At 40.6% G+C, this 14,539-nt stretch overlaps 1 protein-coding gene across 5 annotated transcripts in view; it reads left to right on the forward strand.

Annotated features, from left to right (window-relative positions):
• The first annotated feature begins 6 nt into the window (after nt 1-6).
• Nnt (nicotinamide nucleotide transhydrogenase) overlaps nt 7-14,539 on the forward strand; it is a 109,032-nt gene continuing 94,499 nt past the window's right edge. Inside the window, exons 1-4 of one of the 5 annotated variants that reach the window (XM_008832930.2) lie at nt 7-143; nt 6,412-6,611; nt 10,365-10,594; nt 13,590-13,807. In XM_008832930.2, the coding sequence (XP_008831152.1) occupies nt 6,461-6,611; nt 10,365-10,594; nt 13,590-13,807 (599 nt within the window). In that variant the 5' untranslated portion in view covers nt 7-143; nt 6,412-6,460. Of the gene's footprint in view, nt 144-175; nt 283-422; nt 570-716; nt 853-6,411; nt 6,612-10,364; nt 10,595-13,589; nt 13,808-14,539 lie in introns of those variants that run through there. The other 4 variants (XM_008832929.3, XM_017798106.2, XM_008832932.3 and 1 more) reach the window with 4 other exon arrangements.

A 14,539-nucleotide genomic window follows, 5' to 3' on the forward strand; every position in this document is an offset into this window, starting at 1 on the left:
GACCAAAGTCAGGTACCAAGAGTTACAGTATCTGCTTATGTGTTCTGCTGGGACACCAGTGAGGAAATCTCACTATGTAACAGTCTCCAGGGGGAGAAGACCAATAATTTCCTGAAAACTTCGGAGGCCTCTCTTGGCAGCAGGTTTGATTGACAAGGACCAGGCGAGCGAGAGCAAGGGGGCGGGGCTGGGGTCCAAGGGCCCAGGAGCAGACAAAGGGGTTTCCGAGCGGCGGGGAGGGGAAGGACCCTTCGTGGCGGACTGGCGGCGGCGCTCCGTGAGGTCTCTTTCGCATGCGGGAAAAGGGCTGGCGATCCGGGAGGACCGGCCTGGCGGGAGGCTGGGGGCCGAGGAGGGGCGTAGAGGGGGCCCGGGACGGGTGGGGGCTGCGCTGTCACGTGGCCGTCGCAGCTGCAGCGGGTTTGGGGCTGTTCTTCCGGGTTGGAGGCGCTCCGCCGCGGGCCGAGCCCTCGTCTGCCAGCGCGGCGGATCGTTCTCCCGCAGCCAGGGGCTCGCAGCCCGCAGCCCTCGCCCGCCGCCGGCCCTGCCCTCGCCCGCCGCCGGCCCTGGTGAGCGTGGGGGCCCTGCGGTGCCTGGGCTGAGCTGCCGAACTGCGGCCAGCTCGGACCCCCGCCCGGGGGCTAGGAGACCTGTCAAAGAGCGGGAGGGAGGCGCGGTTCGCAGAGTCCGGGGAGCAGGTGCCTAGGTTCCCGCAGGCAGGAGGCTGGTGGGGAAGAAGGGCCTCCGGGGTCTTTCTTGTGCCGAATTGGGGCGACATGGAAGGGAGTGGAACGGTGGATCCCGGGAACTCGATCCCCGGAAAGGACAGGGAAAGAGGCGACAGCTGTGCAGGTGCGGATCTTGGAGCTTGGGGTAGGGGTAGGGGGTAATGACAGCAAAAGTCGTACTTGATCATTTCGGTCTCAAGAGGAGTTGGAAGAGAAGGGTCATAGAGGACTTTCAATGGTGGTGCTCCTGAGAAGGGCAGCTGGATGCCCTTAATTGTACTTGAACCTTGAGAGGGTTTGGGCAGGGTGCCAGGTTGAATACTTAAGGAGAGGGTGTAAGGGGTGGACTGGTGGTGTTGGGTGCCAGTTTCTGCAAGGCCAAGAAACGGGTTTGGACTGGCCAGGAGGGAGAAACAACAGAGGGGGCGACCTAGCAGAGCTGGTTTCTACTTAAGGGGCAGAATGACTGCTATGTAGTCTGAACCAATAGGCTTCAGGGTGGTTATAAATAGCGGTCCAGTGCACGTGCCAGCGGGCAGCAGTTTAGTTGTTGAGGGAGGGGCAACACCTGTGACAGGGGCCATGGCACCAGTGGCTTTGGGTGAGCTCATACAACTTGCCAGGCAGAGCTTGCCTGGGTAGGGTACTGTGTCCTTGTGATATGTCTAGCTTTAAAAAAACATGACTTTGTTTATACTTGCAGGTGTCCTTTATTCACCCTGTGGTGCTGGACAGTCAGTAGGAACCCATTTGTGAGGAGTCCTTGTAAGATCAACATTTGGAGGGGTGGGGCTTACTTGCCTAACTGCAGTCCTTTTATTTGCAAACATTGGCTATTTATTATTATTATTTTTTTGGGGGGGATTTTGAGACAGTGTCTCAGCACTGACTGGCTTCGAACTTATTGTATAGTTCAGGCTGGCCTTCAACTTGTGTTGATCCTCTTGCTTCAACCTCCCCAGTGTTGGTGGTACAACCTCTAGCCACCACGCATGGTTCCATTTCTTTCTTTGTTATTTATTGAAAAGATGACTTAGAATTACCTTATTTATCAGCAAGGCTGATTATGTTTGCTGATAGGGTCAAGTTTCTACAAGGCTACACAAAAATTTTATTTTCATAGGAAAATTTGTGAAACTTTCAGAAATCAGTTGCAGGATGTGTTTTGTGGGTTCCTAGGCTTCGGGTACCCAGTCCTAGTTACTTAACTATTCATTCAAAAAATATTCATTGACTTAGCCTCTTTAGTACAAAGCACTGGGCCAGGGTGGAGTGAAGAGAGCAGCTAATCGGGATATTATGTTCTTTTAATCCTCTCCATAACCCTATGATCAGGGCATTTTGTTATTTTCATCCTCAAAACTGCACGAGACAGTTTTTATTAGTATTCCCATTTTAAAGATGAGGAAACCAGGTACAGAGGAATTTACTGATTGGCTAAGGTCACTCCTAATTTCGGGAGGGGCTTCCAACCCAGTGTTCACTCTCAGCCTTTTCCTTTGCTAGGTCAGGTGCTTGCCCTGGAGGAAGGCAAGCCCTCTATTAAGGGAGGGCTGGGGATGTAGCACAGTGGTGGTGCTCGCTTAGCGTGTATGAAGTCCTGCATTCAATCCAAAGTACCACATACAGATACAAATCTTTGGGACTTAGTTATCCTCATAACTACACTGAACAGCCTCATGAATGCCATAGTTAAAAAAAATCTTTTTCTTTTAAATTTTGAGTTAAAAAATGGATGCAAGACTGTGGAAGCACATGGATGATCAGATAGCAGAGAACTTTGGGGTGAAGATAAGGAAAAATGTGACCCTTATCTTTGAAGTAAACATGCTATGGCTAAAGATAATATAGGTCAAATATTTTCTGAATACTTTTTAGAATATATACTTTATTTAGGCAAGTGAAATGGACATGTTATGACCAATGATAAGATAGGTCAAATATTTTCTGAATACTTTTTAGAATAATATATACTTTATTTAGGCAAGTAAATGGACTTTTCTTGCCAATAAACTACCTCCTGATCTTTGCTCTATATGTTTAAAACTTGAATAAAGTTTTTTTTTTTTTTTTTTTTTTTTTTTTTAAAATTTTTTTTTTTTTTTTAAGAAATTGGCCTTTGAAGTCCTTGGTCCTACTGATGTCTGATGCCTACCAGACATCAACATCAAATTACTTCAAATTTTTCCAAATTGGCAAAGCAAATTTTTCTGATTCCAGGCCATGACACAAGATTTAAGTGTTACAACATTGCAAAAATCTTACCTACTCATATAACTATTAGAGCCTAAAAGAGCCCTAGGAAGGTGCTCTTTTCTGCTACTTTTACAGATGGGCAGACTGAAGTTCAGCGAGGTTCAGATCAATCTGGAAGTGGCAGACTTGGACAATACAGGGTTTCTATTAGAGTCAGCTGCATCCATTTACTGAGTTCTGGGAAGGCTTCATCAGCCCATTGAGAACAGTGGTTGGTGGGGAGCTGGGATGATCTGAGAAAGTCAGATGAAGAGCTTGGGAATAGGAGTAGATATTCAGTAATGGTAGGAAAGAAAAATTTCCCTCAAGATAAGCATTAGCTTTGACATACCTTTGTAGCTCCCTCAGTTCTTTCTTGCTATAGATTCAATGAATGCTCTGAATTTGTGGCTGAATTTTGAGCTCATTTGCTTTGCATTCTCTGCCATAAATAACTCTTAAATGTGACCCATGAATGAGTGAGGAGGATATTTATGAGGCTTGGGATGCTTTAGGACCAAAATGGAGTGACACGTGGGAAGATTGTGCAAATATAAAACCATTTATTAAAATGTAATGGGTTGCCGGGCATGGTGGTGCATGCCTTTAATCCCAGCACTCAGGAGGCAGAGGCAGGCAGATCTCTGTGAGTTCGAGGCCAGCCTGGCCTACATAGTGAGTTCCAGCCAGCTGAGGCTACAGGGAGACCCTGTCTCAAAAAGACCCCCCCCCAAAAAAGTAGTGGGGTATTTCATATACCTTTTGAGTTGGGTGGCTGAACAAATCGTGCTTGGTTTTTCTTTGGTTTTATTCTTTGCGTCTCAAATGTCTTTTCATTTTCTCAATTAAGGAACACGATTGTCTTCTTCGATCCATCAAAAAACTCTAAAGTTGGGTTACTCTGCTTTACAGTTTGGTTCTACAAGTGCTCCTGAGAGCTGTGCCACCCAGATTCTGTCTTTGGATCATGCTTGTTAAATTAAAGGGCATCTAATTAATAAACTCTTGGATTGAGAATTTCCATTACCACTATTTCTTTTTCATATTTTAATTAAAGAAATGTCTTTAGGAAGTTGTGATAACAGCTCACATTTAAAATAGCCAAATCCTTCTTCCTCTGGTGCCTCAAAGAGTGTTTAAAGAGTCTGCCTGGAGAGATGGCTCAGCTGTTAAGAGCACTGGCTGCTCTTGCAGAGGACCCAGGTTTAATGCTAGCACCCACATGGCAGCTAACAGCCATCTGTAACCCCAGTTCTAGGGGATCCGATGCCCTCTTTTGACTCTGTCGGCATTGCATGACACAGGTGCACTTAAACACACACATGCAGGCAATACACTCATGCACATAAAATAAAAATAATAAAATATTAAAAAAGAGTGCCTGTATTTGGTGCTTTGTCTTGTGAGTGCACATATGACAGATCAGTACCTACAGGTGTAGTGGGTAGTGTCAGTCAAGTTATACTGATAGACTTCCAGGTTCTCTGCTTCTTCCCATTGAAGCCAAGAGGAAAATTGTGGAGGAACGTGGGGAATGTAGGAGTGCCTTCCATGCATCCCTGATCTGCCAAAGAGGGCAAAGGGTAGTCCAAGAAACAGCAACAACAGCAAAGACCAGTGACCCTTCATCCAGCCCTGTTAGAGTTGGCAAATGTGGTCACTTTTGAGAACAGCTTTAAAAGAATTCATGGTTATGTTCACATCTGCAAGTATAGATCTATGTGATTCAAGATATTATGAGATCTTCCTTACCTCCCTCCTTCCTTCCCTCCTTCCCTCCTTCCCTCCTTCCCTCCTTCCCTCCCTCCCAAAAAAAACCTTCCTTCCTTCCTTCCTTCCTTCCTTCCTTCCTGCTTTCTTGCTCTATTCCACTGTGTATTTATTTTCTTGAGCAGTGTATGTACTTGGGAAATATGAACCTCCATGTTCCCTTAGACTTGGATCAGGACAGCTCACTGACTGAGCTAAGCGCTTTGCTGCAATGGATAGGATGACAATGGTTTTGTACAACCTGATCCTAATTGCAAGTCAGTATTGTACTGTATGGCATTTTTAGATAAGAGAAATTCAAATATAACTTTTGCTAAACTTGCTGACTTAGAAGATAACTTTCATCTAAGATGTGACTTAACTCTAGGTATGTGCATGTAATATATGTACTTGTGTGACTTAGGCCTGAAAATGAGTAGTGAGTTTATAATCTTAATTTTTGGTGGAAAGTGGATTACAAGTTTTAGATGCTGAACTGGAAACAAACTTTTATAACACCTTTTAAAAAATTTTTATTATTATTTTTATTTTATGTGTATGTGTGTATTGCCTGCATGTAGCTAAGTGCACCATTGTCTGCAATGCCCATGGAGGTCAGAAGACATTGTTGGATCCCCTGGGACTGGAGTTACGGACAGTTGTTAGCTGCCATGTGGGTGCTGGGATTCGAACTAGGGATTTCTGCAAGAACAACCAGTGTTCTTAACTGCTGAGCCATCTCTCCAGCCCTGGAAACAAAATTTTAAACTGTCCTCTATAAGTAAAGGAGTTGGCAAATAAAGTCTTTCTGAGGATATAAATGTTCAGATTAACAGTTTATGTGTTTTTATTTTAAAAAAAAATTTATTTTATGTGTATGCGTGTATTGCCTGCATGTAGGTAAGTGCACCCATGTTCTGCAATGCCCGCAGAGGTCAGAAGAGGCTGTTGGATCCCCTGGGACTGGGGTTACAGACAGTTGTTAGCTGCCATGTGGGTGCTGGGATTTCAACTCGGGTCTTCTGCAAGAACAACCGGTGTTCTTAACTGCTGAGCCATCTCTCCAGCCGCTAGTTTATATGTTTTTTAAAAAAGATTAATTTATGGGACTGGAGAGATGACTTAGTGGTTAAGAGCACTGGCTGCTCTTGCAGAGGACCCAGGTTTGATTCCCAGCACCCACATGGTGGCTAACAACCATCCTAACTCCAGTTCCAGGGGATCTGATGCCCTCTTCTGACCTTTGCAGGCATCGCATGACATGGGTGCATTTACACACATGTAGGCAGTACATTCAGATACATAAAATAAAGTGAAAAAAAAAAAGATTTAGTATGTGTGTGTGTGCTTGAGTGTATGTATATGCCTGTGGAGGCCAGAGGAGAATGTCAGATCCTCTGAAACTGGAGTTACAGGTGATTGTGAGCCACTTGACAGGAGTTCTGGGAATTGAACCTTAACTCTATAGGTATGTGCATGTAATATATATATATATATATATATATATATTTGTGTGATTTAGGCCTGGAAATGAGTAGTGAGTTTATAATCTCACATGTAGGATGTGGGGCTGCTGTTTTGCCCCACAAGAGCAGCAAGGACTCAACCACGGAGTCATCTCTTCAGCTCCAGTTTATAGCTTTTTAGTGATCAAAAGGCAAGTTATTTTTTTCTTGGTATTTATTTTATTTCTTTTTAGTGATTCACCATCAAGGAATTGGGGATTCGGAAAGTTGGGAGCCCAAATCATGGCAAATCTACTGAAAATGGTGATGACTGGCTGTTCATGTCCTTTACTTAGCAACTTGGGGTCCTGTAAGACTCTACCTGGGAAGAAGGATTTTTTACGAACATTCCATATTCATCAGGCCCTGTGGTGTAAATCCCCTGTAAAACCAGGTAAAGTCTTATTTCACTCTGTCATTCAAGTCTGTTATGATACATAAAAGGAAAAATCATTCAGCCCTATGGCCTGGTGCTTGTGAGTGATAATTTTAAACAGAAAAAATTGAAAAAAATGAAGTATTTTTTCATATTTTCTAATTACAGAAATTCATGATTGTTCTTGCTAACAGAGAAGATAAAAGAATGGGAAAATGCTTTGTGCTTGGGAGCTTTTTGCTCATAGTAATGATGTCTCCTGGCAGACTTTCTCTTGTTCCTAGAGGGTGCTGGGGAATTATACCTCTGCACAGGAGTTAGGAATTAAGTGTAACAACTGATCTACATTATTAATGTTTCCTGATTTACTAAAAAGCAATGACATTGCAGTTCAGGTCAGAAACCTTAGTCATCCTACATACTTTGAGTAGATCCCTTTCAGTTCTGCCTTGTATCTATGTGTATGCCAGTGTGCACATGTATGCAGTGCCCCTGGAGGCCAGAAGAGCATGCTGGATCTCCTTGAGCTGGAGTTACAAGTGATGCGGGTTCAGTGATGGGAGCTGAACTCTAGTCTTCTGGAGGAGTAGCAAATCCTCTTAACCTCTGAGCCATCTCTGAAATTCCGCCATTACCACTTTATCACTTTGGTCCAAACCAGCATCATCTGCCACTAAAGTAATGCATCAGTCTCCTAAATAGTCTTTGTGCTTTCAGTCTTCACCTCCTATAGTCTGTCCTGCATGTGACAATAAGAATAATATTTTAAAATGGTAAGAGCATATCTCTTTTCTTCAAAATTCACTACTGTCTTTTCAGCTCATACAGTGTAAGAGTGAAGTTTTCCAATGGTCTATTAGGCCTTCCCTGATAGGATCCTCACTTGCTTCTGTTCTAGGGTTCAAGCTCAAAGAAGGAAAAACACAAAGGTGCTTTTTCTTACTAAAATCTTAATTTCACTACCATACTGTGAAGCATCAAAGGTAATTCCAGTCAGTATTTGTATCTTTTCAATAGTTTCTTTTCTTTTTTACTCAATTTTTATAGTTGGCTCCTTCAAAGAATGAGAGATCATACATACTGAATTTGCTTGCTGTGTCTCTGAGGTCTCTTTTGATATATAGATTCTCACTACTTTTTTTTTTTTTAACATTACTGGAAATTGAACCTAGGGCTTCAGACATGCTAGATAAATACTTTACCTCTCAGTTAGATCCTCAGCCTCTTTTCACTACTCTTATCCCTTTTTTTGTTGAAAACTTTAGTTGTTACTGGATAGAATTTCCAGCATTCTAAGTTTGGCTGATTGAGTAACCTTGACTGGTTTTGTTGAATCCATTTCTATTCTTTCTATTTCTTATAATATTTCTTGACTAGAGGCTCAGTCAGGCTTAAGCATATCTTTTTGGAGATAATATCTCATTGGTACCATTGTGTATTATTGCATTATATCAGGAAGATTACTCAGTGAGTTGAGATGTGGTCATTATGATCTGTCTAATGTGAAGTTTCCAGAAGTTCTCTTTTCCCCTGATATTATTCCAGCTGTTTGACTCATGGTCATTAGCTAAATCCAGCATTTTATTAGGGCTGTCAAAAATGGAAAAATTCTATCTTTCCTCATCTGCTAGAATTAAACAAACTTTCTCTATTATTTAGTTACCCTGAAATTATACTGGAAAGGTGGGACAAATGCTCTTTCTCATTATTTACTAGTTTGGCTTATAATTAGTTGCTTCCCTTACGTGTTAATTTCCTCTTCTTGCTGTAACAAATAATCATACACCTAATGACTTCTTACGCTCTGGAAGTCAAAGTCCAAAGTAGATGTCACTGGGCCTCAATCTAAGTGTTGGCAGCTCTGCCTTCCTCCTGGGAATTCTGGGGGAGAACTGTTCCTAGACTCTGCCAGCCTCTGGAAAGTACCTCTCTTTATCAAGCTGTGGCTCTTTATTCTATCTTGAAAGCATCAATGTCCTGGACTATGAGACTCTCTGCCTCCCTTCATCCTCATTTAAGGACTCTGTGATTACATTGCAGCTCTCCAGATAATCCACGGTATGCTTCCTACTGTAGGTCAGCTGATTAGCAGTCTTAATTCTGTGTGCTGTTAAAATTCCTCTCTTGTAATGTATTCATAGGTGTTGGGCATTAAAGCATGGGTATCTTTGGGAAGTTGTTATTCTGCCTGTCACCTTGCATGTTCTTAAACAATGAAATTTAAAAATATTTCTTTTCCTAACAATCAGCATGAACTCATGGGTTATTATATCTTTGGACATGTCTTACTCCATTGCCATAACAATTGTTTTTTGTTTGCTTTTTGTTTTTTGAGACAGTGTCTCCCTGTAGCACCACCTGGCCTGGAATTTACTATGTAGGCCAGGCTGGCCGAAATCTCACAGAGATCTGCCTGCCTCTGCCTCCCAAGTGCTGAACAGTTATTTTTTTGATACTTAAATTACCATATTTGGCCTCTGGAAGCCATTTCAAGTTGACTCCTAAATACTTTTTTCTTTTTGGGGTCTCACTATGTAGCTCTGACTGGTCTGGAACTTACTACGTAGACCAGACTGGCCTTGAACTCACAGAGATCCACCTGACTCTGCCTCCATAGTGCTTGGATTAAAAAGTGTGTACCTTGCCTGGCCCTCCTAAATACTTTTGACACATCTTTGGTAGTTTCCTTGACTTTTGGCATGTAGGGCTAGATTTGAGGTTTCCAGATGAGTGGTAAGCTCAGGTACATGCATATTTGACTTAATTTTACATGTTCTGAATATTTGCCAACTTCCTGTTTTCTTCTCTCCAAGTAGAGAATAAATATTGTTTGCCTTTGGTTCACTGTGAGTTGTTAGTGTATAAGTAGAATGGAATCTAAGACCACCTTCAAATTCAGGTAATTTTAAATTCCCTTACTCTGTCTAAGGTCTCAATAAGTTTCTTTGTATTGATAATTAAAAAAATATTTTATTATTATTTTTATTTTATGTGTATGAGTGTATTGTTTTCACGTAGGTAGGTGCATCTGTGTCGAGCAGTACCCGAGGAGGTCAGAAGAGGGTGTTACAGACTATTGTTAGCAGAAAGTTGTTAGTTGCTATGTGGGTGCTGGGAATCAAACCCAGGTTCTCTGTAAGAGCAGACAGTGCTCTTAACTGCTGAACCATCTCTCCAACCCTGTATTGATAATTTAAAAAAATATTGTATTTATTATTTTTATTTAATGTATGTGAGTGTATTGCCTGCATGCGTGTAAGTACACCTGTGTTGTGCAATGCCCTTGAAGGTCAGAAGAGAGCATCAAATTCTGGAACTGGAGTTATAGACAGTTGTTAGCTGCCATGTGGGTGCTGGAAAGTGAACCTGGGTCCTCTCCAAGAGCAGCCAGTGTTCTTAACTGCTGAGCCATCTCTTCAGCCCCCACTTCTACCTTTGTTAAAGGTCAAGGCAGAAGACTGTAATTCCAGAGGGTTAAGGTGAGAACTTAGCATGCTGTGTGATCTCTCAGTTATTTCTCCCTGAAATAGACTGAGCTTATCATGTACCTTGAAGAGGGACATTTAATTAAACAAAATATTTAGAACGGTCAATAGAGTGGCCATAAAATTTGCCATTTTTCAAAAAAGGTAAATGGATTATGATTATCAATAGTTTTCAGTAGCTACTTGTACGTAGTACATTTTGAAGAACAGAGTGCCCATTTCCATTTCCTGAAATCTGTTATCGCATGTTTTTTAACCTCTTGTTTTTGGTTTTGTTTGTTTTCAGGAATTCCATATAAGCAGTTGACTGTTGGGGTCCCCAAGGAAATTTTCCAAAATGAGAAGCGAGTAGCATTGTCTCCTGCTGGTGTTCAGACCTTGGTCAAGCAGGGTTTTAATGTTGTGGTGGAGTCAGGTGCGGGTGAAGCCTCCAGGTTCTCCGATGATCACTACAGAGCAGCAGGGGCTCAAATCCAAGGCACGAAGGAAGTGCTGGCTTCTGATCTGGTGATCAAAGTAAATACTCATTTTCCTTCTTCCACATAGCATGCCTGCTCTTTGAAGTCTTTTTGTGGATGAATTGCTTTTTCTGGTCGGATAGCTTTCTTAGCATTCTCTTTTTTTTTTTTTTTTTTTTTGCTTGGTTTTTTTTTTTAAATCTTTTTAAAACAGGGTATCCCTGTAGCCCCAGCTGGCCTGGAACTCACTATGTCGACTAGGCTGGCCTTGAGCTCACAGAGATCCGCCTGTCTCTGCCTCCTGAGTGCTGGGACTACAGGCGTGGGCCAACACCACACCTGGCCTCTTTTTTGTTTGTTTTAATTGACAAATAATTGTATTTGTGCAGTGTGATATTTTGACATGAATATTCAGTGTATGTACCATGATCAAATCAGGACAATTAGCATATCCACCATCTTAAACCATGATCAAATCAGGACAATTAGCATATCCACCATCTTAAACATGAATCATTTCAGTTTTTCCCATTCTAAAATCATACCCTTTTTCTTAGAGAAATACTTATATGTTGTGAATATTCTGCATGCTCCAAGAAATGTCATCTGTTTTTAACCATGAGAAGAGAAATGGTGATCTTAATTTTTGTATTTGCTGGGTGGAAATCCCTTTTAGTTGGCTAGGGAAAATTTGTATTACACAGTCCATTTATGTGCAGAATTCTCACAAATGATTATGTAACAACTGGTGGGATGGAAAGAAGGTGTGAAGTCAGCCCTGGAGTTAGTATGCAGTGTCTAGCACCCGAAGGCAGTGATTTACACTGGTGCAGTGTTATTGCTAGAGAAAGCATGACCATTCTAGAGAATGGCAGGATTGGGTGGAGTGACCAGTAGGCTATCTGACTAAAAGAAGGTCTTAAGGTACTTCACAGAGAAAATTTATATGCTAAAGAACTTCATAATTAAATATGAAGTAAAAATCACATAAATGATTGTATTAAGAGTTTAGCACAGATAACTAGATCTAAGCATTACATTTAAATTATTAAATATCCTGCAATTAATGCAAGCATGGAAGTAGGGATGATAAAAATGTGATTACCAGATTAAAATAAACTTAGACTCATTTTCTTTTAGAAAAACAAGATTTTTTTCTTCATTAATCACTAAGAAGAATTAATCACAGAGTTATATTCCCCTCTCCAAGTCTTCTGCATAATGTGATGTTATTATTTTTCCCTAGGCTGGAGCTTGAACCCAGGCCCCGAAGCATGCTATGCATGAACTCTACCACTAAGTGACCCGATAGCATCAGAGATGGTGCTTTTTGTAGTATATGGGAAATCAATTTTGGCTATACAAAATTATTTGCAAGATTTATTGTATAGAGATAAATTATGATTTAGCTACAGATTTTTAAAAGTTTTAGGTGATATGACTCAATATCTAGTCAAAGTACTTATGGAAATTAAAAAAAAATAAGTACAACTCATTCCAGAAATGTCTTAGGGGACAGACTTTTTCGTGATGGCTCCAAAAAAGGGGGAAGTGCTAGAGAGATAGCTCGGCAGTTAAGAGCAGTGACTGCTCTTATAGAGGGCCTGGGTTTTGTTCTCAGCACCCACACGATGGCTAACGATTATCCTTACCTCTAGTCCAGGGATCTGATGCCATTTTCTGGCTGCCTCAGGCATTACACAACATGGGTACACTTACATGCAGGCGAAACACTCATACACACAAAATAAAAATAATAAAATACTTTTTAGGTAGGCAGAGGGGTATTTAGGACCTACATAAATTTTGGGAATATTCTGTGTTTTTTTAAGGAATACAGAGTGTATGTACAAGTTAAAGGTATGTTGAGAAATTTGTAATGTAAAAACACATATAACTTCATACTAGCATTAATAAACTATTTGACCTTGGGCATCTCTCTTGAATCAAGGCTATTATTATCCGGAGGAATACATTCCAGGGAGCGTTCAGTTGGTCTGACTGACGTGGGAGCAGTCTTAGCTGAACATTTGATAAGGGTCAGTAGAATCAACTCAGAGCTGTCCTCTTATTTTTCTTAACCTCTGATATAGATTTTTATGGATGGAAAAATAGACCTTGTGAAAGTTTTTATTTTTCAATATTGTGTGTGTGTGTGTGTGTGTGTGTGTGTGTGTGTGTGTGTAGTGCGTGTTTTGCTGACCTTGCACATGCCAGGTTTGCTCTACCACTGAACCAGATCTCCAGCCTGAAGAATCTTAAAGTTCCAGGCCTAGATTCACATGCATAACCAGCTCAACACCTGAAACAGGAACAATAGGGAAAAGTGTCTTAGGGAAATTGAGATGAAATGCTGTGCTAAGAAGTGAGAGAACCAGTGTTTTGTTTGTATTTTGTGTTTTGTATATTGTGTTTATTTGTCCAAACATAGTGTTTACTACAGTTTGGAAACTAATGAAATATGAAACTTCTTAGCATGAGAGACTATACTGAAGCTAGTTTTAGCTTAGATTCTGTAGAGCTACTAGTTTGAATTATATTCATTTCTAGTCATCTGGAATTTTAAGGTGATGTAAATCTATGCCATGGGGTCTTTACTTGCCAACATTCTTAATGTCTGTCTACCTGAAATACACATTTGCCAAAATTAGCAAGGATTGAGTCTTTGAATATAAAACTTCCTATCTTTTTTTTTTTTTCCCCAGTGTCTCTTAATTTTTAACAGAGTAATAAGCTTTGGGAGACCAGGTTTCTTATAAAGTCTTCATACTATTTACTGCTCCACAGGTAATTGTTAAACCTGACCTGGTGCTGCATATTTCCCAATGTGTACTATTTACTCATGACAGTTCCCAGGTCATTAGTCAGACAGTAGGCGATATTCATCTTTGTGTTCTTTGCCTTGCTTAAGAATTCAGGCAGACATTTATTGATGGAAGTTTGACTTCAGCAGTATTGTTTAAATAATGGTGCCTTATCTAAATTGTCCTGTTTACTTGAAAATATGATGAAGGTATTTATAATTTTAATCCTTGATTTGGTTTTCTTTTCAGGTGCGTGCCCCCATGAGTAATCCAGCATTAGCTGCTCATGAAGCTGACTTTTTAAAGCCATCAGGAACACTGATTAGCTTTATTTACCCAGCCCAAAATCCAGACTTGCTAAGTAAACTTTCTGAAAGAAAAACTACCGTTCTGGCGATGGATCAGGTTCCAAGAGTCACAATTGCTCAGGGATATGATGCTCTAAGCTCCATGGCCAACATTTCTGGGTAGGTTCATTCTTTCCCATTTCGGTTGAACAAAGGCACATTGATGATACACAAACATTCACATAGTAGGGCTTTTCTCTCCAAATACTTTTGCCTTGTGATAATTGTTGTAGATTGTAGCTTTTTACACTGAAATTATTTTTGTGATTCATTTTTTCTTTCGCCCTAATTATATAGGAAATGAACTCTACATGTCTTTTAAATCTTTATAGATAGAAGTGAAACAGTATTTGCATTTACCCAAGGAAATAACTATCAGATTGTTTGTATGAGGAAATTTTATTTTTATATGTATATATCTATATGTTAGGTTGAAATAGTTGATTTTATAGGTAAAAAATGTTTGAATACTGTCAGGTACATGTGGTTTAATGTAATACAGGTTAAGTATCCCTAAATATTGGAACCAGATGTGTTTCAGATTTCAGGCTTTCAGATTTTAGAATATTCACATAGATATAATGAAGTATCTTGGGCATGAGACTCAAGTCTACACATGAAATTGATTTGCTTCATATACTCTTTATACACAAATAAATGATACACGAAATAAAGTTTGTATATTTCAGCTGGAGGGTGTAGGAGGGTTTTTTCCTCTCGGAGATTTTGAATATACTGTGTTGGGCACCTGGATTTTAACTGTGACCCATCCCATGAGATTAGCTGTGGATTTTTTCCATCTGTAATATGTCAGTGCTTGGTTTGGAACATTTCTGGTTTAGGATCTTAATA

Source organism: Nannospalax galili, unplaced genomic scaffold (assembly GCF_000622305.1).
Source record: "Nannospalax galili isolate Female #2095 unplaced genomic scaffold, S.galili_v1.0 scaffold235, whole genome shotgun sequence".
Classification (NCBI taxonomy): domain Eukaryota; kingdom Metazoa; phylum Chordata; class Mammalia; order Rodentia; family Spalacidae; genus Nannospalax; species Nannospalax galili.